The 22,312-nt window shown below is 39.2% G+C and overlaps 2 protein-coding genes across 5 annotated transcripts in view; both read right to left on the bottom strand.

Annotated features, from left to right (window-relative positions):
• The window catches only part of tab1 (TGF-beta activated kinase 1/MAP3K7 binding protein 1), a 19,225-nt gene extending 3,160 nt beyond the window's left edge, over window positions 1-16,065 (bottom strand). For 2 of the 3 annotated variants that reach the window (XM_046046207.1, XM_046046208.1), the window contains exons 1-10: window positions 15,910-16,065; window positions 14,613-14,743; window positions 13,849-14,002; window positions 12,343-12,438; window positions 11,541-11,679; window positions 8,019-8,135; window positions 6,532-6,643; window positions 4,112-4,256; window positions 3,402-3,615; window positions 2,107-2,260 (exon numbers count right to left, since the gene is read on the bottom strand). In XM_046046207.1, the coding sequence (XP_045902163.1) occupies window positions 2,107-2,260; window positions 3,402-3,615; window positions 4,112-4,256; window positions 6,532-6,643; window positions 8,019-8,135; window positions 11,541-11,679; window positions 12,343-12,438; window positions 13,849-14,002; window positions 14,613-14,743; window positions 15,910-15,942 (1,295 nt within the window). In that variant the 5' untranslated portion in view covers window positions 15,943-16,065. Of the gene's footprint in view, window positions 1-2,106; window positions 2,261-3,401; window positions 3,616-4,111; window positions 4,257-6,531; window positions 6,644-8,018; window positions 8,136-11,540; window positions 11,680-12,342; window positions 12,439-13,848; window positions 14,003-14,612; window positions 14,744-15,345; window positions 15,457-15,909 lie in introns of those variants that run through there. The other variant, XM_046046209.1, reaches the window with a different exon arrangement.
• A 3,282-nt stretch (window positions 16,066-19,347) lies between these two features.
• The window catches only part of LOC123969120 (synaptogyrin-1-like), a 22,556-nt gene continuing 19,591 nt past the window's right edge, over window positions 19,348-22,312 (bottom strand). The window contains exon 5 of one of the 2 annotated variants that reach the window (XM_046046221.1): window positions 19,348-19,817. In XM_046046221.1, the coding sequence (XP_045902177.1) occupies window positions 19,602-19,817 (216 nt within the window). In that variant the 3' untranslated portion in view covers window positions 19,348-19,601. Of the gene's footprint in view, window positions 19,818-21,166; window positions 21,883-22,312 lie in introns of those variants that run through there. The other variant, XM_046046222.1, reaches the window with a different exon arrangement.

Raw genomic sequence — 22,312 nt, 5'->3', positions numbered from 1 at the left:
TGACATGTGCTGGTTTAAGCAGGGGAACCTTCCGTGTCATGCGTGATTTCAAACCATGACGTCTTAGTGTATTACCAACAGTAACCTTGGAAATGGTGGTCCCAGCTCTTTTCAGGTCATTGACCAGCTCCTCCCGTGTAGTTCTGGGCTGATTTCTCACCTTTCTTAGGATCATTGAGACCCCACGAGGTGAGATCTTGCATGGAGCCCCGGTCCGAGGGAGATTGACAGTCATGTTTAGCTTCTTCCATTTTCTAATGATTGCTCCAACAGTGGACCTTTTTTCACCAAGCTGCTTGGCAATTTCCCCGTAGCCCTTTCCAGCCTTGTGGAGGTGTACAATTTTGTCTCTAGGGTCTTTGGACAGCTCTTTGGTCTTGGCCATGTTAGTAGTTGGATTCTTACTGATTGTATGGGGTGGACAGGTGTCTTTATGCAGCTAACGACCTCAAACAGGTGCATCTAATTTAGGATAATAAATGGAGTGGAGGTGGACATTTTGAAGGCAGACTAACAGGTCTTTGAGAGTCAGAATTAAGCTGATAGACAGGTGTTCAAATACTTATTTGCAGCTGTACCATACAAATAAATAGTTAAAAAAATCATACATTGTGATTTCAGGATTTTTTTTTTTAGATTATGTCTCTCACAGTGGACATGCACCTACGATGACAATTTCAGACCCCTCCATGATTTCTAAGTGGGAGAACTTGCAAAATAGCAGGATGTTCAAATACTTATTTTCCTCACTGTAAGTGGACGTAGTCATCGTTACGTCACCTGTTGGTTTGTGGACTGCCGTTTTGAATTCTCGAGTTTGGCCGATTGATTTTTTTCAACCAGCGGCACTGGATGTGACCATATTTGGACGAGACTGTGGAGCTAGTGGTCGTGTGCGGAGCCAGCCAGCTTGCTTAGCTAGGTGCATCTGCAATTCACGTTGACTGTCATTTTAACAGAGCTGACAGCTTCGTCTAGCGAACAACAGGCTTAAAACTAAATGTACTCACCAGAGAAAGTTAACAGCCAACTCCTAATAAGCTTTTTCAACGACGCTGGTTAAATTTACACAGGGCTGTGGGTACAAGTCACTCTTGCCTGATTGACAGGTCGCCATGGTAACAACTTGTCAATTATAGATACTCCCACCCTGAAGCATACTCTGCTTTATGGTCCATTTTCTTTTAAATGGGACCATAATTTACTACATGAACATGTAACATGAACTTTTTTGCAACTGGCCTTGTGAGGCCTGCAGGGTACTTCACACACAAAAAACAAGTTCTAAAATCCTGTATAAATATTACAAACACTGCAGTGTTTTCGTGTCTCATAAACTTTAAAACACATCTGATACGACAACTGGACTTCCTGGACATAATTTGTTTCTGTAAAAATGACCCCCAAGAGCAGTACTGATTGAATTACATTACATCTAATGTAAATGTTTTGCACATCACTGCAGAAACTGCCATTCTGCACATATTCTTTATTCTTCTTTTTTTTTTTTTTTTTTTTTTAAAACACATCTTGTCAATTTCAGTTTTTTATATATAAATGTTTATTGTTATGCTTTGTCACCAATGCAAATTCCTTGTATGTTTAAACTTACGTTGCAATAACGCTCATTCTGATTTATATGCTTACATTACAGTATATGGTTTACACTGTATGGTTTATGGGTAAGTTCAGCATTAAAATACTTTTCCAGCTGTATTTGATCAGCTTTCCCTTTCTAGTCTGTTAAAGGAGCACTAGCATGATGCACAGAAAACACAGTGGTGGAACAATGGGGAAGTGAAATCCATGCTTACACACAAATAAGCATAGCAGTGGTGCGACACAGGGGAGTGAAAATCAAGCTTACCTAAAATAAATAAAGCAAGGGAGTGCAGAGTGGAGTCAGTGTAAAGAGTGAACTCAGAGTGAAAAAACAACAGTGGGACAAAAAGCAAAACTCAAGCTCATTCAGAGCATGCACGGCAGGAAAAATAACGTGAAAGAGTAAAAGTCAAGCTTACCCAGACCAAACGTAAGAGTAGCAGGGAACCAGGAAAATACAAGCTTACTCAGGGCAAACAGGGACAAGAAACAAACCAAACATACCCTGGTGTGGGGGTGCCTTCCTCCAGTGTGGAAGCAGTGTTGGTTCCATTGGTGAGGGTACTTTGAGAGGGCATGACCAGTGAGAGGGTGACACTGGTTTTACTAGTGCTCTGGCTGTTGGAGTAGGGCACTGATACAGGGTAGATACGTCCACCTGGTAGAAGGGCAGAGGACAAACATGTAAAAGGTTTATAAAAAAAAAAAATCACATTACATGATTAAGTCCTGTTTATTTCAGAAGCATTTATAAAAAATCTTCAAGCAAAAAGTTAAAGGCCGCTGTTCAATTGTTTTGGCAAGAAAATGCCTGCCCGTTTTTTATACTTTTCACAAATACATTTATCAAGACAAACACATCTAGTGTGCAGCCTCAGCATAAAATGGGTACCCTGGGAACTGGGAATAAATCTCTGCCTGGACCTGGTTATTCTGTCTCTATGTAGTATTCTTGGCAGCACCTTTCTTTTTGTAAAGGCTCAGATGTGGTTAGACCTAGTATTATTTCAAGATTTCTTTACAAGTGTAGCTCTCCACTGGTGTTAAATTTTCAGTGTAGGATTAGTTTAAATCCATGTCTGAGAAACCAACGCTGAAGTCCTAAAAGTTTAGATTAGGGATCTCCCAATCAAGTTGTTCTGGCCTGATCAGAGTCTTTTAACACTGGTCCAATCAAATACTTATATTTACCTAAATGTTGATTAAAAATGTGACTCACTGACTCACTTAAATAACTGCTGTAGACTACTAAATTTGGCACACCTTATTTTTCACAAGCTAGGTCCTGGTTCAGAAATATAAAGCTGACCAGCTTCATTTATTTATAAGATACTGATTCCTAGTTCTTGTTATAATGATTCTTAGTTCCTAGAGTCTAATATGGTACTATACCATAAATGTTCTAAAGAACATAAACTGCTAATTATAAGTTTCTATATTGTAAATATTAATAGCAGCATCCATGAACAACAAGTTACAGATGAACTCCTTATAAAAAGCTGAATAGTTTTACCTCTCCAGGCCCCTAAAAATATTCAAATAAAAAAAATCATAATTCATAAAAAATATATAAGCTATTACGAGTTGAGTGAGCCGACTTTGTTTTAAATGGTTACAGGCCAAAATGTTTGGGAAGCACGATTTTTCAACGTTCTCTCTGATTTTGACTAAAATACTTCCACATACTTCTAAAACTTTATAAGTTTTAAATGAGTACGAATCGTGGTTGGGCTAGTGTGGAGGCCTGTTCCCTGAGCAGTGGTCGAACAGTAAACCAATCACAGAATGTCCTTTCTTACCCTGTGTGGGCGTGACCGCTCCGTCAGCTAGTGGATAGTTGAGCGTGCGGATGAGCAGGGTCATGTCCTCGTGCCGAGAACAGTAGGCCGCCCTCTGACGGCCGGATACGTAGACGTCGTGGTGCAGCCGTTTGACGCGGTCCACCACAGACTGAGCCACTGCCTCTAGACTGGTCTGTTGGGCCAGCTCTGCTGCTACCATGGCAACAATTTCCTACAATGGACAGCAAAGGAGACAGGGAGTCTGAAAAAGAAAGACTGATGCTAGAGTTGATGAACTACAGAAGATAATCAGGATGAAATAAAGAACTGAAAGTGAGCAGAGAAGACAAGGACAAGAAAATGCAATAAGTGAGGATAAGAAAACAGCAATGGACACAAAGACAAAAGTAGTCGAGAAAACAGGACCTGAAGTACAAGAGGAGTCAAGGAGGGAACCAACAACATATAACAAAAATAACAAAACAGTAACAAAAACATGACATCAATGAAAAAGGAGAAAAGAGAAGGCGGCACAGGAAGGAAGGAAGTAAGGAAGGAACATGACAGAAGGGTTAAGAAAGCAAATTTAGATTAACAAAAGAAAGATGAAATGTGTGGTTTAGGTAGGTGGTTTGCAAAAGAAGAAAGCGAAACATGAAAAAAAAAAAAAAACAAGTGGAAGGAACTCTGTTGAGGTTATAAGAAATTGTGAATATGAATCTGCTAACCTGATTGGCCTGTTCTGGGCCGTGGGCAGACTCAAGGGCATTGATGAGACCTTCTGACATCAGCAACAAGAAGCCCGTCACGTTGTCCAAAGACTGGCTGCCATGAATCTCTGGCTCTGCGATGACTGGCCTCGTCTTGGCCGCACTGAGGGTGGAGGAGGACAGGATGAAATAGATGTGTTAGTAGATAAGTTAAAGAGAGAGAAAGAGTAAAACATGCATCATCGGGGACTGGAAAAGAGAGATGAAGTGGAAGGAGAGAGAAAGAGGCAGAAACTGTGACAAAAAGAGCACCTGACCTAAATACAATAAACCTAGCTTATCTTACAGATCCCAAAAAATTGCTTATACTTTGTCCACTTCAAATTTCCTGCACTCCCTTTGATGGCATTTAAGAGGAAATTCTATAAAGATTATATTGTGTGTTTAATTGGGGATCATAATTGAAATGACTCATAGATATCTGAGCCTGATTTGCTTGGTCTGGACTGCAGACAGAAACAGGAAATGAGAAGTGTGAAAGAGGGGCCCCCAGATCATGGAATTTTAAGAGGCTCAGCCGTGATAAAAGAGAGGCTGGGACAGAGTCTGACCGGATAATAAAGACCATAATATGGAGACAGCTCCACTCTCCAGAATATACACACAGCTACAAAATCTGAAAAAAAAGATTATAATTTCATTTGTTTTGAATTAGGTTTTCACTTAAATCACAGTTCTTTAAGTATAAGTTTGATATTCTGGGAAGTACATTCATTCGATTTCTTGCAGAGAAGTAAAGATCAACAACCCCTCTCTCCAGTCTTCTCAACGATGCCCCTCCATAATGCTAGATGAGAGGCTAGTACAGCACGGTCCCTCTTCAAAAGTTATCCCCCACTGTTTGTCATCATGCCTCTTTGCCACTTGTCGATATGAGCACCATGGCATCGAACATAACGAACCCAAAGCGCCGTGTGGAGCTTGGTGGTCGTGTGGTTATCTGTCTCGTGTACTTCAGGACAACGAAACTTCAGGAATTCACTGTGCCGGACCAAGAATTACTTCAAGCACATAAATCCGCATAAAACCACAACTTGTTTTCAGATTTCAGTTTGTGTACGGATTAAACAAATAAGATATGAACTATTTTGTTGCCTTTGGACAGAGACAGGCTAGCCAACCCCCCCAATCTTTCTATTAAACTTGGCGTCTACAGCTCTTTACTTATCGCACAGACGAGTTATATTGTTCTTCTCATCTAAAGTTCTTTTTTAACATTTCTTTATTACCTATGTGTTACTGCTCAGTGTGTTTTGTCTCATCACCTTTGAATTATTGTTCTGAACTTTTCATGTTACAAAGATAGAGGTTGAGGGAAAAACAGTGAGAGATGAACAAAGAGGTACAGTAGGTTTGTACTGATCTGTTAAAGAATTCTAGGCTGGAATTGAGCCCTTCAGGATTTTTTTTTTTTTTTTTTACTTTTGAACTTATAAATAAAAAGTATGGATGCTCCAATCTATATTTTTACTCTCCATATCAATTCCGATACCTCTAGCTGAGCCCAGTGCCAATCTGATACTAGTGCTCCTTTTTACCTTAATTAAAATCTTTAACTCACTGCATGGCACCCATTGGAATCATTTTTATGTAAGGTAACGTGAGACCAGGGATAGCTGTGGCACTAAAAACTGCCCACCTTGTCTGAATGAATAAAACTTATTGCGAAGACACTGACAGAGAAACTGTATTTGATGCTCAACTGTTGCAAATATTGATTTTGGATGTCGCATTGGTACGTTTCTAATTTAAAATAAAGAATAATTTGAAAAAAAACAGGTATGTACAATTGACCCTTCACTAAGCCACGGCCCGAATACGCAGCTGGCCAAATCACAGCGCAGTTTAAGATTCTCTCTCTGAGGTCCAACACTTTCAAGGCTGCGCTCCTTTGACCGTAATGCAAAAGAGTCGTTTTCTAGCTTTTTTTGCTGTATTGGATTGTTGCTAATGTAATGTTAGTTAGCTAACTTACTACTGAATGCAACGTTATATAAACCTACTGCTTTTGCATTTTGATGATTGTAATAGTGAATAGAGTACAGTTGATCCTCTTTTGTCTCAATCGTCAGGGGATGCGGTGGTTTAGTTTTACTCTGTGATCGGTAGGCTTTATCTCTATTTTTTTCCAGGTCAGTTTGACAGCCTGAATAAAACCTTTAAATGTATAATGCAACCGAAAAACTGTCTGCTTTCTGAGATCACTTTTTCCAACAAATCAGACAATATTTCTCCAGGGAGTGAAGTTCTAGACAGTGGCAGCGCCGTGATAAAAGTCGACAAGTCCGACAGTTTGTTGGACTTAGCAACAGTTTCTGAGCGGGGCGTGGGTCAGCGAAGGGTCAATTTATAATGCAGTTTGAGTATTCTGACTTCACCTGATTAAGTCGATTTCATTGTAGTTGAACTTAACCCGGTAGTCTCCGAGCCTTCTGGTGCTGCTCTGACCAGCAATCTGCCCCGCCTGCCTTATACGGGCGGAATCCAAACCTGTATATAAGAGGGAGGAGAGGAAAAACATTAAAGACTGGGAGAGGTGGATAGTGAGGACAGATAGAGATGGATGTGGGAGACAGAAGCAGGATTTTTTTTATGAGGAAGGAGAGGAGAACATAGAGCTAGACAATAAAATAATAACAATAATTATCAAGATATAATTTCTTTCAATAACAATATAACAAATGCTCAATATAGTTTGATTTTATGCACTTAAATATTTTTTTTTTATTAAGATGTTGATTTTGGTGAAGAAAAAGGACTGAAAAAAGCTTTTACTTAATTTTATTCATGTATATTTGTTGACAAAGAATTTTATCATAATTGTTTTGAATGTTCTACGTCAGATTTGTGAAGTGATTCACTGTTTGTCATTAAGTGTTGACCATAAAGAAGACCTTCAACCACAATTAACCATCAGGTTTCTTCAACTTTCACTCAGGAGCAAAAATAAGCCTTTAAATTCGAAAAGAAATAACGATTTGATTCTTATTGTCATAATTATCGATATCGAAAGTGAAATTGCCTAGGCGAACACAACAGGACAAGAGCAGTATGTAGAAGCAGGAGATGGGGGTGGGAGGAGGAGAGGGGTATGTGTATGGGGGTGGATTAAGATACGAGGTCACCTTCATCACCTTGGTTAATGTAATGACTGCCATTTCATTTAAAGCATTCAGGGCGAGACAACAAAGAGAGAGCTCTGCCTCCTCTTCTAATGGCATGGTGTGAAACAATGCAGCTAATTCACCATTAAATTCATTACAGGTGCCAGGCTACACCTAATGGTTCTTCTGCAAAGCTAATCACAATGTATGTATTTCCTGTTATAAACCTGACACTCATTACTAGACCATTAGCTTGGCTGTCCACCGTGGAAAGATGGATCCCAGTGTGTCTCTATTCCAGCTAGTCTACACTGAAGGCTATTTCTCTGTCCGCCTCTATACCCTGGACACAATGCAAGGAATGTAAGTTATGTCTGAATGTATGTATGCTACTGTGCTAATATAATTTTTTAAATACCAATTTGACCAATATACAACTCACAGAACTGGTTTAAAGTTTAAATAGCAAAAACCTATTTAATTAATTCCTGTCTTGTTAATTACCAGAAAAAGACAACAGCAAAGACAAAAATGAATATATTCAAAAGCCAGTATGGCTTATTCTTTTTTTTTTTTTTTTCCTTTTTCCCCAGACTGGGCTGTAATTCAAATCTAATTTAATTCCTAAAATATCATGGAAAACAAATCTCAACTGAAGAAATGCACCAAACCAACCCTCGTCAGATGGTTTATGTATCCGTTTTCCATCCTGTCATCTTTGAAGGGAACAGTCTATCGGTCTATCTTTCTGTGCATCTCACCCAGTGCAGCCAGTCTCTGCAGCTCGTCTTCATTGTCAGTGCTGTGTGGTCGGCCAATCTGGAGAACCTGGTTCTGGCCATCGCTGCTGGACTTGCACAGCAGTGCCCGGTTGGTACCTGGAATCCCAGACAAACATCCATGGATTCACAAAACCAAGAATGTGGACGGGCAAAATGAATTTATGGTGTAAACTAATAATTTTGTATTTTAGGCAAGCCAACATTTACACATGGTAAAACAGAGTCTGGACAAAAATAATCAAATTGAAGAGAAAATATGAAGTTGGAAATAAGTAATTTTTCATTTCATGCTAAAAACTTGAAGTGGCGTGATTACCAGTTTTTGCTGACACTACATCAGAGAGGATTTTATTCAACTATATTATCATTCTTTGAGGAGCAGACATTTTGCCATATATTTTTCCCACACATTAATAATGCAGAGAAAAAAAGTGTACTAACATTGCCATGAGGTGACTCACAGGCCCAAACCTACACCAATGAATCAGTGAAGGTATTGTGGTACTTTTACAAAGCTAAATATGAATCATTGGATGATGCTGCCACAATTATTAATTCACTTCAAAGTTAACTTTTTGGGCCACTGAGCAGGAGCTTGATATGGTGCAACACCACCTCCACCCAAATTTTAAGTTCTGTGAATGCCTGGAGTAGTGTGCTGCTCGTCTAATCTGCAGACAAAGCCATCCAATTAGCCACAGTATACTGAAATTGCAAACAGGGCCCCATGTGCCTCTCTCTGTGGGGCCCTAGGCTTCAGTTCCTGTAACCCTGTGTGTTAGTGCTGCGGTGCTGACAGGACACGTCATTTTTCAAGTGTTCCAAACTGATCTATTGGTTACAAAATACTCTACGTCTTGGTAAGCCTGGAGATAATCCTCATGGTCGTATGTGCAAAGTTGCTCTACACATCACTACATATCTAAAAAGAATAGCCAAACATGCCTATTGTATGTTCATATACCCCCCCCCCCGCAACCCCCACTCCTAGCATATCAAATTATGGGTCAAACGACCTTAACTGTCAAATATATTTCACATCAACACGCAGCTGGAAGTGCTTTTTAGAGCACACTAACTCTTGTTTAAACCTCCCTTGGATTCATGTTCTGTCAACTTTGAACTCTCAACCCTCACACAGCAGCCCAGTGCGGAGAGTGCTCCTTTCTACTCAGTACTAATTACTATCCCCCCTTGCTCTATGCCACGTCCTGGAGGACAAAAGAAAATGAAATCCCAGAGAGACGTTAAAGGGCTCTTTGCCATTGCCAAGAGACAGAAACATCTAAAAAAAAAAACATTAAAAAAGGGATTTAGACTCATACCCAGAGTTTCTTTAAATGAGTGCAACATTAAAATGAGATTTATACTCTCTCTCTAAATGATTAAATCAAGCAGGAGTTAGAGCGGCCACAGGGCCCAGTCACATGAAACAAATCCCATATACAGCAGCTGGGTTCTGGTACTTTGAGTAACTTTGATGATTCTTAAAGAGAAATTCTTCTAAGGAATCCCTGTGGCTCCTCAAGGTTGGTGTGTGTGTGAATGCCTCCCACAGTCTCCTTTGAATTTCCTCACATTTAAGAATCTAAAATGGACTGCTTGTTCATGTAGTAAAATATAAATTATAAATTATTCTTTTCTGTGGCTTAAGGAGTCAGGTGGGAATCTGAACACAAACACACAGAACAAGCTATCACGCTACTGCCCCTACAGCTGTTGTCTGCAGGAGCCTGATTTGGCACCGGGGATTCAAAAACAATGGCCGACATTGTACGTAAGCTTTGAATAAAGACAGCCAATGTGATTCCAACATCTTTCTGAAGTCCACAGAAAACAGAACCTGTGGGAACAATGAACTTTCTGCACAGCGTGTAAATCATGGGTTTGCTGGCAGGGTATTTCATAATGTATAATGTAGATTTTTATATCAGACTATCTTGCAACGCTAAACCCCAATATTTTGTAACATACTACTCCACACGTTTTTGTAGCTGCTGTTGAAGTTGTGTTAAAATGGTTCTGTACAATATTATTTCATATGACCAATAACTAGAAATGTACAGCATGTTAACTATAACTATTAAAAATAAACACAGAAAGTTGTGAAATAAAAATAACAAAGACGATAAAAAGCTTTAACTGGAAGACTGACACTTGATGCATCAGGATGTGTAATAAGCAAGAGGCAATGGAGAATTGAAACGAATACGATCTCTGTCCACACCAGCGTTTTAGCTGCGTTTAGGAGTTGATCTCAGTCTACATTAAAATGACTGAAAACCATGCTGAAAATGCACATCTATTGGATGGGGCATTAGTTCAACAATTCACCTCAGGATGAATAAAGTTCTTCTCTTACCAAACAAATCTCAACAGAAATCATGAATTTGTTGCCAAATGCAGTAGGATTCAACATACCATCCCACTGCAGAATTATAACAACAGAATTAAGTTGTTTGTATTTACTGTTGCTTGAGTCAGATTTTTGAGTTGCATATGAATGAATGAAAATGAGAAATAGAGGTACTCTGAGAGACTGAAAACACCTCTATCTGCTGAGTGTTTGATGGTTATCTAGTTCTGTCTAACCGAGTCTAACCGCAATTAAACGTTCAGCAAAAAAAGTTTTATTTCTCTCCTTCGCTCACTTTGTCCTCCCATCGCCCCACACACACACACACACACACACACACACACACACTCTAAACAAGTCAGGAAATCAGCAACAACCACCAACCTACAAACTTGCTGCCGAGGAAGCTTCAGCATTTGCGATTGCACACAAGCAAATAAAAGAAAAAGTGCGTTCATTGGCATTTATTTCTACTCAAATTGAATTGAAGTCAAGTGAGCAGACAAGCCGGCAGATAATTTGGGGGGTGACAATCATGGTGAAATGATGGCGATAATGATCCATCCTGTTACAATTTGCCGTGAAGAAGCAGCAGAAGCAACGTTTATTTGTTGTGATCGTCATTTCCAGTAAGTGCACAAAGGCAGTGTCTGATTTAAGACAACACCACCATGTCAAAATTCACACACTATGCAAGTACATAGTGCACAAACTGTACTACATGTGACACAGCATGTGCTTGTCCAATAACTGATGGTCTGCCCTGCAAATGCCACGCCTAAATTTCCTAAACCATTGGAAAGTACTACTCCTGCAGTAGGGAGGGTTTTTTTCCCCACCTGAAACTACATGGGTTTTACTGGAGTAACAATCCCTAAACCAAAACCTGTTTAAGCCTGACATCTACTGGTGTAAAGCAGATTCTTAAGTGGCCATCTAAAATTTGGCTGGTTTTTGGTCTGAACAATATTTCCTGCACTACTACAAAGACAAAAAATAAGGTACAACTAAATTAAAATATTTCTGTCAAAAGGTTTTAACAATGACTTATTTGTAGTATTAAACAAACATAAGTAATGGTACTATCAAAGTCAGAATTTAGGTATCAAGACAACTCTAGCCTGTTTAAATGTGTGTGTCCATACCAACATTGGCAATATAAAGCTTGTTGTTGAGGATCAGTGCCACCACGGCCGTAGCTCCTCCAGACACCTCCTGCTCCAGCTCCTTCAGACGCTCCTGCACTTTTTGACTCTGAGAAGAATGCTGGTGGAATGACACATTCTGACCAAAAAATAAGTAAAGAAAATGTAGTGAGTGGAAGGAGGAGGAGCGGAAGGAAAAGAGGAAAGAATCAACAGGAGTAGGCACATAGAAGGAAAAAAAGAGCAATGAGCAAGAGACATGAGAGGAGAAGAAAGGCGAGTGGAAACGGAAGGAGAGGTGGAGAAGGAGAAAAAAATGACAGGAGGTGAGACAAAAAAAAGACAGAAGTTGAGTAAGAACACAGGAGATAGTGAACATGAAAGAAGCAGATAAGCAAACAAGACAAAGCGTGACAACAGACAAAAGTAGATTATGACTAGATGTTCTTAATGAACCAACTCAAGCAACAAAAAGTGACTAACATCATTTTACAAAAAAACAAACAACACCAGCAATATCAGAAGTGATATAACACTAAGTGAAGCAGAGAAGAGTAGACACTGAAAAAAGGAGAAAAAGATGGAGTGGGGGGAGAAGCGGAGGCAGAAGAGCAGGGAGAGCAGGATCCGGAGATGAAAAACTGAGACCGGCTTATCCAATGAAACAGGTTGATGAGTCCAATTAGAACATTCTCCAATGGGTTGAGGACTAGCTCACACTAACGCCCAAATCTGTGGTTGCTGTGGAAACCGACAGAATACCCTGCTAAATCTATCAATATGCTTTGCCTAGTGTGTTTACCTCATTGTGTGGTAGAAGGTAGTTGGACAGGTGAGCTTTCTCAGCCAGAGCGTCATCTATCGTCTCAAAGTAGCTCTTCTCCACCACATCAAAGGCCTGCGACAACAAGAACATATATCTGGATGACACAATGCTGGCAATTATCCATGTCCGTTTGCATTAGCCTCCCTGGGTACGTTGTGTTCAGGTGCATTGTCTTTATCAAGGCAGAAACATCCACATTGCAATAAACTACCATCTTTCTCTGATCAGGTCAGCTCGTGAACCGAATGCTGTTTTACAGCCAACCACTGCAGATAAATTAAATCTGTGACAACCCCTGCACAGTTATTTTTCTTTAAGCTACATTAGAAGCATTTATGTAAAACATAAAAAGTATATATTTTTTAACCAACTGATGTGGCGAAATTACTTTAAAAGTTCACACAACCACTGACATTTGTGACAGGAAATTTCTAGACACGGGGCAAAGTTTTGAAAGCTCCCTCTGGTTCAGAACAGGCTTCTGTCTTTACAGCACTACAGTAACCATAGAACCAGCATGAGAAATCAACTCCCGCCACCTGCCAAATGCAGAAGACTTTGGGCAAAGGCTATTTTGGCATAAAGCGTAGTATATGCACATATGCATTGTGTGTAACGTATGATTAGTTTAGAATGACGATGAATCTTTCTTCTTTTTTCATACGTTCATTAGGTCCCCTTCACACCGTGATTCTTATGCTCTCTGTCCCATGTTTAAATCCAAAATACTTTTACGCTTCCTTGGATAATTCAATTTACTTAGAGAAAATTAATGTTTGATGTGTTACCTTGCCATCATAAGAAAACAATACACTAGATGACCTCACAAGGCAGTAGATCAGTTTAGCTTGTGCATGCCATGTGGCTTGACAGGACTGTTATATTGGAAGCACAATGTGGCTGCATATTGCTGGAGTTACAAGGCCCGTAGACACAGATCCTATCAGACATGCAGCAAACTGCAATGTAGTGTGAGATTACATCCTTTATGAGGTGCAATACTGAACTTGCAGCTCATAACCCTTTAATATTTACAGTAATCACCTTCTGCCTTCTGCGCTTTATTGAAATAGATGCAGATTATTGAAGTGAGGATATGTGTGTGAATGTGAACTTAAAAGCAGTGTGTGCAGTTATCACTTTGTCTACTGACATTTCAGATATGCTTCCATTTTATTAAGTTCATTTAGTGACTTTGCTGTTGTAAACTTTACTGTTGCTGCTCTAGAAACATACATAGTTATATTTAAAATATTTCATTCTTATCCTGTTCCGAATGTAAAGACAACCAGGCAGCTAATATGTATTTTGAACAATGTTATCGCACATGGACGGTTTTCCTCATAGTTTTGCAAAAGTGTCTCAATTTCCCATCCAGGAGAGAAAAAGTATATTTCTCACTCTTCCTGGAATGCAAATGCATTATAATACTTGCTGTGCAATCGTCAACAAATGAAACGAGTAACATAAAGACTCACAGACCTGTGTGAGGATCCTGCGGACGTCGCCGTCTGTGTGACTGGAGTTTAGCTGTCCTAGCAGCAGTTCAGCTGTTAGACACTGGGAGGCAACACTGGCCACGCTGTTGCCATCAAAACCATTTAAAACCCCATAGAGGAAACAGCCATCCTCTCCTCTGATTGGTGGAGAAAAAACAACAAACATATCTTCTGTTTCACTCCAAAACAGACACTCTTGCTAATGCAGTGTTTTTTTGTCTAAAACTACTACTTGAATTGTGGAGACACATGCAATAAATGCAGCACATTTCTAAAGTCTGAGTGTTTCTTGATAACAACAGCAAAGTCATTTATGTAAATTACTTAAATAGAATTTTAATGACAGAGATGCATTTATACTATGAAGTGAATGTGTTTTTGAGTCAGCTAATTTACAACTACAAGAGACTCAGATTTTAAAAGGACTGTGTTGACAAAGTGTCCTTGATCAAGACACAGAATCCCTATCAGCTTCACAGACCTCTTTTAGAGATGGTCAATATCACAATGCTATCAGCAGTTTGATGGTGTACTTAATTACTGTATAGCATTTACAAAGACAAACCGAAAATGGCAAACACTGAAAAAGAGAGTCAACTTGCCATTTGAGATGCAGGTGCTGACCATGAATCACAGTGCTGTTGCCGCCTCAGCAATTAGATTATTACATAATTCCTTTAGTTAGCTCCAACCCTACCCCTTTTTCTCTTTATTTTCTGCGCTTATTGTGTTTCCAGAGTGTCTCACCTGAACCCGAGGTGTCCATCCTCATTGGAGTGGCTCTGACTCCCTTTACCATCAGGGCCATACACACAGTTGGGTGCTGTGCCAACCCCACACATCTCACACAAAGGCAGGTCATCTGTCCAGCTCTGATGCTGTCGAGGTAAATAATAAAAGGTTCAAAAGGTAACTGTCCTTCCTCCATTTATCAAAGCATAAGGGGTAATTTGAATAGATTATCTTTTGCAGGTCAGACAGTATATGACAACAATATTTGTGCTTCTCTTCCTTGAAACCTCGAAAGTGTTAACAGAATACTATTCGACCAGTCGATAGATGATCTTTTATCTTCCCACCAGTTTTCACAGAACAAACAAATACTGCAATCTGTATTCATCTGCATGCAAATAATGCCAAAATGTCATTATTTTGTTTGCACAACAAGGAATTGTTGATGGTAATTTCCAGATAAAAAGATCTCTTGTGAAACAAACATTTTTTAGAGATTGCCTGCTGTCGTTGGTGTTTCCTTTTTTGGTTGTTTTTGCATTGTCCTTACTTTTTTTGGCACATTTCACTGTGTTCTGACAACTTTTTCCAGTTAAATGATAGTTGTATACATTTTATTGCAAAGCACAGTTAGTTTACTTGTTATGGAAAATAGATATGGCAGGGGGAATGACAAATGTTGAATTTGCGGTACATCTTTTATTTAACTATTAACAAAATGAGCACTATGATTTTAATTTAGACTCACCACGCCTAATGTTACACTAGAGACCGACATCGTTTCCGCATAGTGCCAACGGAACAAAGACCCAAGTCTATTATAAACGATATGCTGCTGTCAACAACATCGACGGGTGTGTCAACAAAGACTAAACAGGCCGCAAACAATAACTTAAACACAAAGAGCAAAGTTGAGTCTGAGGATTCATTAAGACAAACATACAAAGCGACCGTCGCTAACGTTACAAACTAACGTTAGTTGATGTGTGAAAGATTTGGTGGTCAATGAAAAAGTTAGGACAGGGCTCATAACGTTAGTTAGCCACACCTAACGTTACTTCTAGTAATAGTAACTGTCCATGGTGATAAGACGCTGATAAATTATTATTTAGAGTAAGTTAGCTCGCTAATGAGCTCAACTGGTATGGCTAGCACTAGCAAAATTGAACGTCAGGAATTGAACACTGAAAGGAAGAAAACTAGCAAAGACGACCACCAGGGAAGATAAATGAGACCAAAGTACTCTTCAAGAGTACTGTAACAGTAAGATTACAGTTTAGAGAGAGTGATAAATAGCTGAGTTTTCACTCACGCTCTGCATCAGATTCCTACGCTGAGCCGCCATGTTGGACGGTGCCAGTTGCGTTCACGGACTCATCGCAAGGTTCAAAATTCAAGCGCCAAGGTGATTGTATTTATCGTTAACGTTACATAATAATAAAATTAAATGAATTCTAAAACGACATCTTGTGGCTACTGTAATAATTCCTCGCTACTAATGTGAGTTACAGAAAACGTCTTCCCTCCTGGGTTGTTGCGTTTTATATTGCGTTTGTCCCTAAATTTCCCACAGCACTTTAAGGCAGCATCCAGATAAATTTATCGAACTCTTGAACTAGCAAATTATTGAACAACTACATCATGGGTCTATAGGTTCTCTGTACGACTGCTATTTAAAACGTTTAATGTAAGTCTTAATTGAGTTCATTTGTAAAAGGAGGAAAAAAACTAACAAACACCACTTCCGTTTTGTTGCTACAATGGATCTCTTTGACAATATCGCCATCGTATGGGTTTATTATGAACTACAATAGTAAACTGCAACATGTTGTTGATGGCTGTAGCCTAGGTCCATCATTTTTGTCTTTCATGACATTTCAGTTCTATTTAGGGCTACAAACAAGTACACTTGGGATTTCTACCTTTCCCCCACCATGTATAGTGATTTGTATTTCACCTTGCACTGTCTACATTCTGGTCCAATAATAATACACGAATCCGATAATCTAATATTATTACATTTATTTCTGGGAGCAATATGTTGGGATGATGCACCTAAAACATCGTAGTGTTTGTTAAAGGTCTGTTCAGTAAATATACCCTATGCTTAGAATTTAGGAAATTGGTGTAAATTATCCGTTCAGCAAATATACCCATGACACAGTATTTAGGAGGTTAATTATCCAAAGTTAGCTACACAGATCAGCAGGGAATGTAAAAAAACAAACAAACGTTAAGTTATAAATGTGCTTATCATTTCACCAAATCAAAAGCTCTCCTGGTAAAATCCACATTTATACTTATTGTAGATGTGACTACAGATAGACATTTTGCCAGTGGAGGGAGACATGTACCACGTTTCTGTGTTCGCTGCACAGTATTACTACTGGACTGAAAACTGGGTTTATAAAGTTTGCAAGTGTGAGGAACACTTTTTGTATGGATTGTAAGCAATCCAGACACATCTCTGTTTGAATTTTTAAGGCAGTATGGTAGATATTTCCCAGATTAGACCAGTCCCAAAAGGACTCAGAAGTTAAACTTATTTAAACTTTTTAAAACTCTTTCAAAGTAGTTTAGCAAGTTATTAAAAATCATAAATAGCAGACAAAGAAATTGCAATTAAAGTCAAAATATCCCAGACCACTCATTCATATCTTTCTCAATTTTTTTCTTTATTTTTATTGGTTAAAATCAAACACATCAAAAAACATACATTTGTAGACACTTTTTCTTAAATACTTCCTTTTTTTAAAACGAATGTCACAAAGGAACGTCACACATTTCTACGTCTACACGGTTGTATAGTATAAAGTATATATGTGCATATATATACTTTGATAATTTGGTCACACTTTGTTGCTGTATTTTTTTTTATAGTTAGTATTATTATGCCAAAATAAAAACATCTCCTTACCCTTAAAGCAACATAAAGAATGAGGCATGGATGACCTCACCATATATCTTATCACAATAACACTCAACAGAACATAGCTCTTCTTTCTTTTGTCTTTTTTATATACAGAACTAGCATAATGCCCTAAAATGACACACTCTAATATAATGAATTATAGATTTACATATATTTAGAGAGACAGATATACTTTATTCTTTAAGAAATTGGAGCAATGCATGTTCATAAATACTTAGGATGTTCATAGTTGCCAAATCTGTAGATTTGTTGGAATAAATGGAAAAATATATAAATAACCTGCAATCATCAGTGTAGGAAGTTGCTGTTATGAAATTTTGTGTCATTTGGGATGCTCTATAATGATGACAAATCCTTGTTTTGTTCAGGGTTTTTACGTGCTCAAGGACAAGACAAAATTCGATTAGCTATGCTTTTGCTGCAAAGATGCTTAAAGAGAACTGTGATCCTGTGTATGTTGGGTATACTTTGCCCTGTGTTCATTGGATTTTGCTTGGCAGTCAGCACTAAGGCAACAACTGAGGAAAGAAAAAGTGGGTTCTTCAGGGAAATAGGAAAACACACATTGTCTCACATCCACACATCATTAAAATCCAAAGGAGACCTTTCAACACACACACAAACACACTCCTGTGTTACAGTTAATGGGGTTAGTTGCCAGATATGCCACTGTTGCTTGTTTGTCTATGCAAAGACCCTGTAATGCACCTCTAAGGAGTATCGTCAGCAGAAACTTGTGTTGTCTGTTCGAAATCGATATGTGAACGTGTGCTTGTGTGTGGCTGTATTTGTTGTGTGTGTGGTTGTGTGTGTGTGTATCAATGAACACTGATTGCAGTCATTTTGCTGACTGACAGCAGACCTCAACAGATGAAGGCAATGCGGTCACAAGCATTGATCTGCTACAGTGTAACCATTTCTGCAAAAGCTTGACCTCCGAATTCTTCCTACCCTCCTGTTCTTGATATCTTCAACCACACCCAGTGTCTCTCTGCTTCCCACAACCCCTAACTATGGATGTCCTCAAACCTAATTGACATCTTATCAGACCCCTGTGCCTCCCAAAATTTGGAAAGTTGTCCAAAATTTCTGACCTAGAGATAAATTCTGCTTTTTATCCTACATAAACTGATGGAAATCACCCCCAAAATGTCACAGGTATGAAAACCACTAATTTCTTCCTCCAGCAAAATGCATTCATTGTTGCATGTATGCACTACTAATCACTAAGTCAAATAAAATATATTAATTTAAAAGTGAAGATAGAGATTCTAGAGAAATCAATCACCATGACAAATACCATGGTACAGAGTGAACAACGACACAGCAAGTAATGCAACTAACGTTAGCTAAGTTGTGGTTTAGCAAACTGTTGTTATGGTTGCTGCTGCGAAGCCAACATGCAGAGAGGACGGTCCCAGAGCCGCATAACAGCTCCCAACAGCGATACTCCCTGCTACTATAGCTAATATCACAACAACAGCATATCTTAGCAAACTAGAAAGTAAGCTGAATATCCGTGGGCAAGTCATTTAACGTTACCTGACACACAAATCATGGCTGGAACGGCTGGAATAGTGTGCCTTTGTGTGATGGGGTGTGGGCCACATTCCCATTTACAGAGCCAGGGCTGAGCCACCGGATTTTTTCCAGTGCTCACACAGAACTGAGGGCTACGGGACCGTGAGGAAATATTCGCTGAATTTGACAAAAATACCTGTATTGGATTCGCTTACCCCACCTTTAACCCAGTAGCCATGGAGAGATTTTAGTTTTAGTTTGGGGTTATTTATCCAAACATTGTATGGTTATAAAGTGTTATACTCCAGCTCTAATTACGCTTCATATGCTCATTGTTTGTTTTTTTTTTCACTTAGCAATAGATTTGTGACACTTTTAAAGTAAAACTAAATCTTATTGTCTTACACTGGTTCAAAACAACCCTGCGTGTGTGCTATATTGACCCAAATTTGGTCATTTTTGACCCAGTGACTTTTAGTGTGATATAAACTATATACACCTCTTAATTAGAAACTATGGACAACTTCACCCCCCCTCCAGTATATTTTATCTCAGTAGTCCTGACGCTGGTAGCCACTAGTACCGTCAAAAGCCCCATCACTATTTGACTGGCCCCCTCCTCCTCCTGGGCTCTCCACATCGTCCCCACCAAAGGAGGTATAAGGGGCTCCAGCAGCGTCCTGGCTGGGGTCCGTGTATTCCTGGGAGAAGAGGGCTGAGTCAGCTCCCAGCTTGTACCTCTGGAAGGCCAAGAAGGACTGGCCCGCCTTGGGGATGGAGGGATCGGAGATGGAAGATGACAGGAGGCAAAGAGGATATATAGGTGGACGAAAGATGTGAAGAAATGGATAGACGTGGAAGCAGAGATGCAATCGTGTTAGAGCAGAGGTTTTGAGAGAAGAGAGGGAACAAAGAGAGAGAAGGAAACATTGATTAGTTGGGTTGCAAAGCTGGTGAAGCTAATTAGATAGTTTGAGTCAGTCGTTTAGTTGGTCACAGCAAGTTAGTTATACAGGCAGCAGTGCAAAAAGGCTATTATTGAGCTCCGTAATGAGACCTCAGCGCCACTACAGTCCACATGGGATACGGACCAAGCAATTAAACATTGTCTGTGTGCATTATTAAACAGGCCTTGCACTGTAACACCACAAATCTAATTTTTGTTTATAATTAGAGATGTTTCAAGACAACAGTGGACGAAAGCTAGTGATACATGAGTAAACAGACACTCAGAGAAAGACAAAACCACAGAGAAAGTTGAGTTGATTCAAACTCTCAGTCATTTTTTGAAACATTGTAGTTGCTGTGGTACTTGTTAATAAAATAATAACACAATTTACAGACTTTACCTGTAAACTTAGACTTAGATTTTTTGGTTTTGGAACATTTTAGTATAGAATTCATGCAATAAAACATATTTATGACCCAATAACATGCACAGTTACAAGCCATAAAATCCTATGAATATGTAATAAAACAGTTTGATATTTCAGTTAAATTGTCTTAAACTGTGAAGTCAATCTCAAAAAGCTATAAAAAACAACAAATCTACCTATTAAACTTATTAAAATAGTCCACATGGGAAAAGCATGGATGTGCATAGAGAGTTACAGGGAAAAACACTGATACACTGGAGCAATTAAAGGAATAGTTTTGGTATATATACTACATAATTTTCTGACCGAGAGCTGAAATGACATGATTGATACCACTTTAATGTCTGTCTGCTCAATGCGAAGCTGGAGTCAGCAGCTGGTTAGCTTATCTTAGCAAGAAGACTGGAAACAGGGGAAGGAGCTAGCCTGGCTCTGTCGAGGGTAACAAAATCCACCTAGCAGCACCTCTAAAACGACCAAGAAATTGTCTGACACATAGGGCTAACCCCCTGCAGCATAGCAACGTGTTGTTTACATTAAACAAATGATTTATAACGTATTAACAAGTGAGCGCTAGAGGTGGTGCTAGATGGATCTTGTTAAATCCAAACAGAGCCAGGTTAACTGTTTCCCCCTGTTTCACTTTTTATGCTATGCTAAGATAAGCTAACCGGCTGCAGGCTCAAGCTTCATATTTAAATACAGACACATATCAATCCTATCATCTAAGTCTTGGCCAGAAAGTGAAAAGGTGTGTTTCTGTTTTAAGCAATGCACTCTGACAAATGTATAAAAACTCATTGCAAAAATCTGAGAAATCACGTTTTAAACAAAATCACTTCATATAAAAACCATCACGTTAAAAATTCTGATCCCCACAATAAAAGATAATGCACTAAACCCTCATGTTAATGATAAGATGAAGTAGTGGCCTCTTCTGTAAATTGCACTTGTTTAAGGGCTCCAGGTTTGGCGGTGAAGCTACAGCTGGGAGCTTCCATTCTAAAACAGATTACAGGTATTTAAGTAGGTGTTTTTAAGGCCAGAAATCTCAGCATTTGGTGATGTAATTGTTGAATCACGATCAACAATTGAATCAACCCACCTGCACAGGCATTATCATTATAATGTGGCAGTTATTTAACTATGGTGGCAAAAACATTAAGCAATATCTTACTGGTATCAATGATGGTACAACTGTTTTCTTGTACTGTACTGGTGGATCACACTCATTTCCAGCACTATTTAATGTTACCAGGTGCCCTTAAAAAAAACGTATCCACATTCGTGTAACAGAAGTGTGTAGGGCCAGCTGTGAAGTGTTAAGGCAGCAGGGGGAGAGGACAGAGCAGAGTCAGACAAAATGTTGACTGGGCTGAGGGGGGAACAGCTTGGTGTATTCCTCTTCAAATGACACATTCTTAAACTTCTCCATAGAGAAGAGAGCCTGAGCGCCCTGTTGGAACAACATCCACACACCTATGAATTCATAGTACATATAGGCTATACAAATGAACATGTTCACAGGCATCCTAACACTAACCAAAAAGAAGATGTAGGAACAGTAGTAAAGGCATACACATTTTCAATAGCTTATTGGCAAACAAAGGAGGAACTGAAAGGTGATTCTTTTTTCCATATTTTTCCACCCGCGATCCGCTATCACGGCAGCAGGTGAGCCGCTTGCTTGTTAATGACGCAACCTATCAAACAACTCAAACAGCCGAAACCAACATCTGCATCCTGTGTTCAATGTTGCTTTATGGTACCTGGTCTGTGCTTGTAAAATATCCACCCAGACTTGTAACGTCATTTCAGGTTTTTAACCAAGTGAAGTCTGTGCGAGTGAACACACGCACCGACCCTGCTACACCCCCCCCCCCACC

The sequence above is a fragment of the Micropterus dolomieu genome, linkage group LG04 (genome assembly GCF_021292245.1).
Source record: "Micropterus dolomieu isolate WLL.071019.BEF.003 ecotype Adirondacks linkage group LG04, ASM2129224v1, whole genome shotgun sequence".
Classification (NCBI taxonomy): Eukaryota; Metazoa; Chordata; class Actinopteri; order Centrarchiformes; family Centrarchidae; genus Micropterus; species Micropterus dolomieu.
This window is presented reverse-complemented; position numbering and strand designations above follow the sequence as displayed.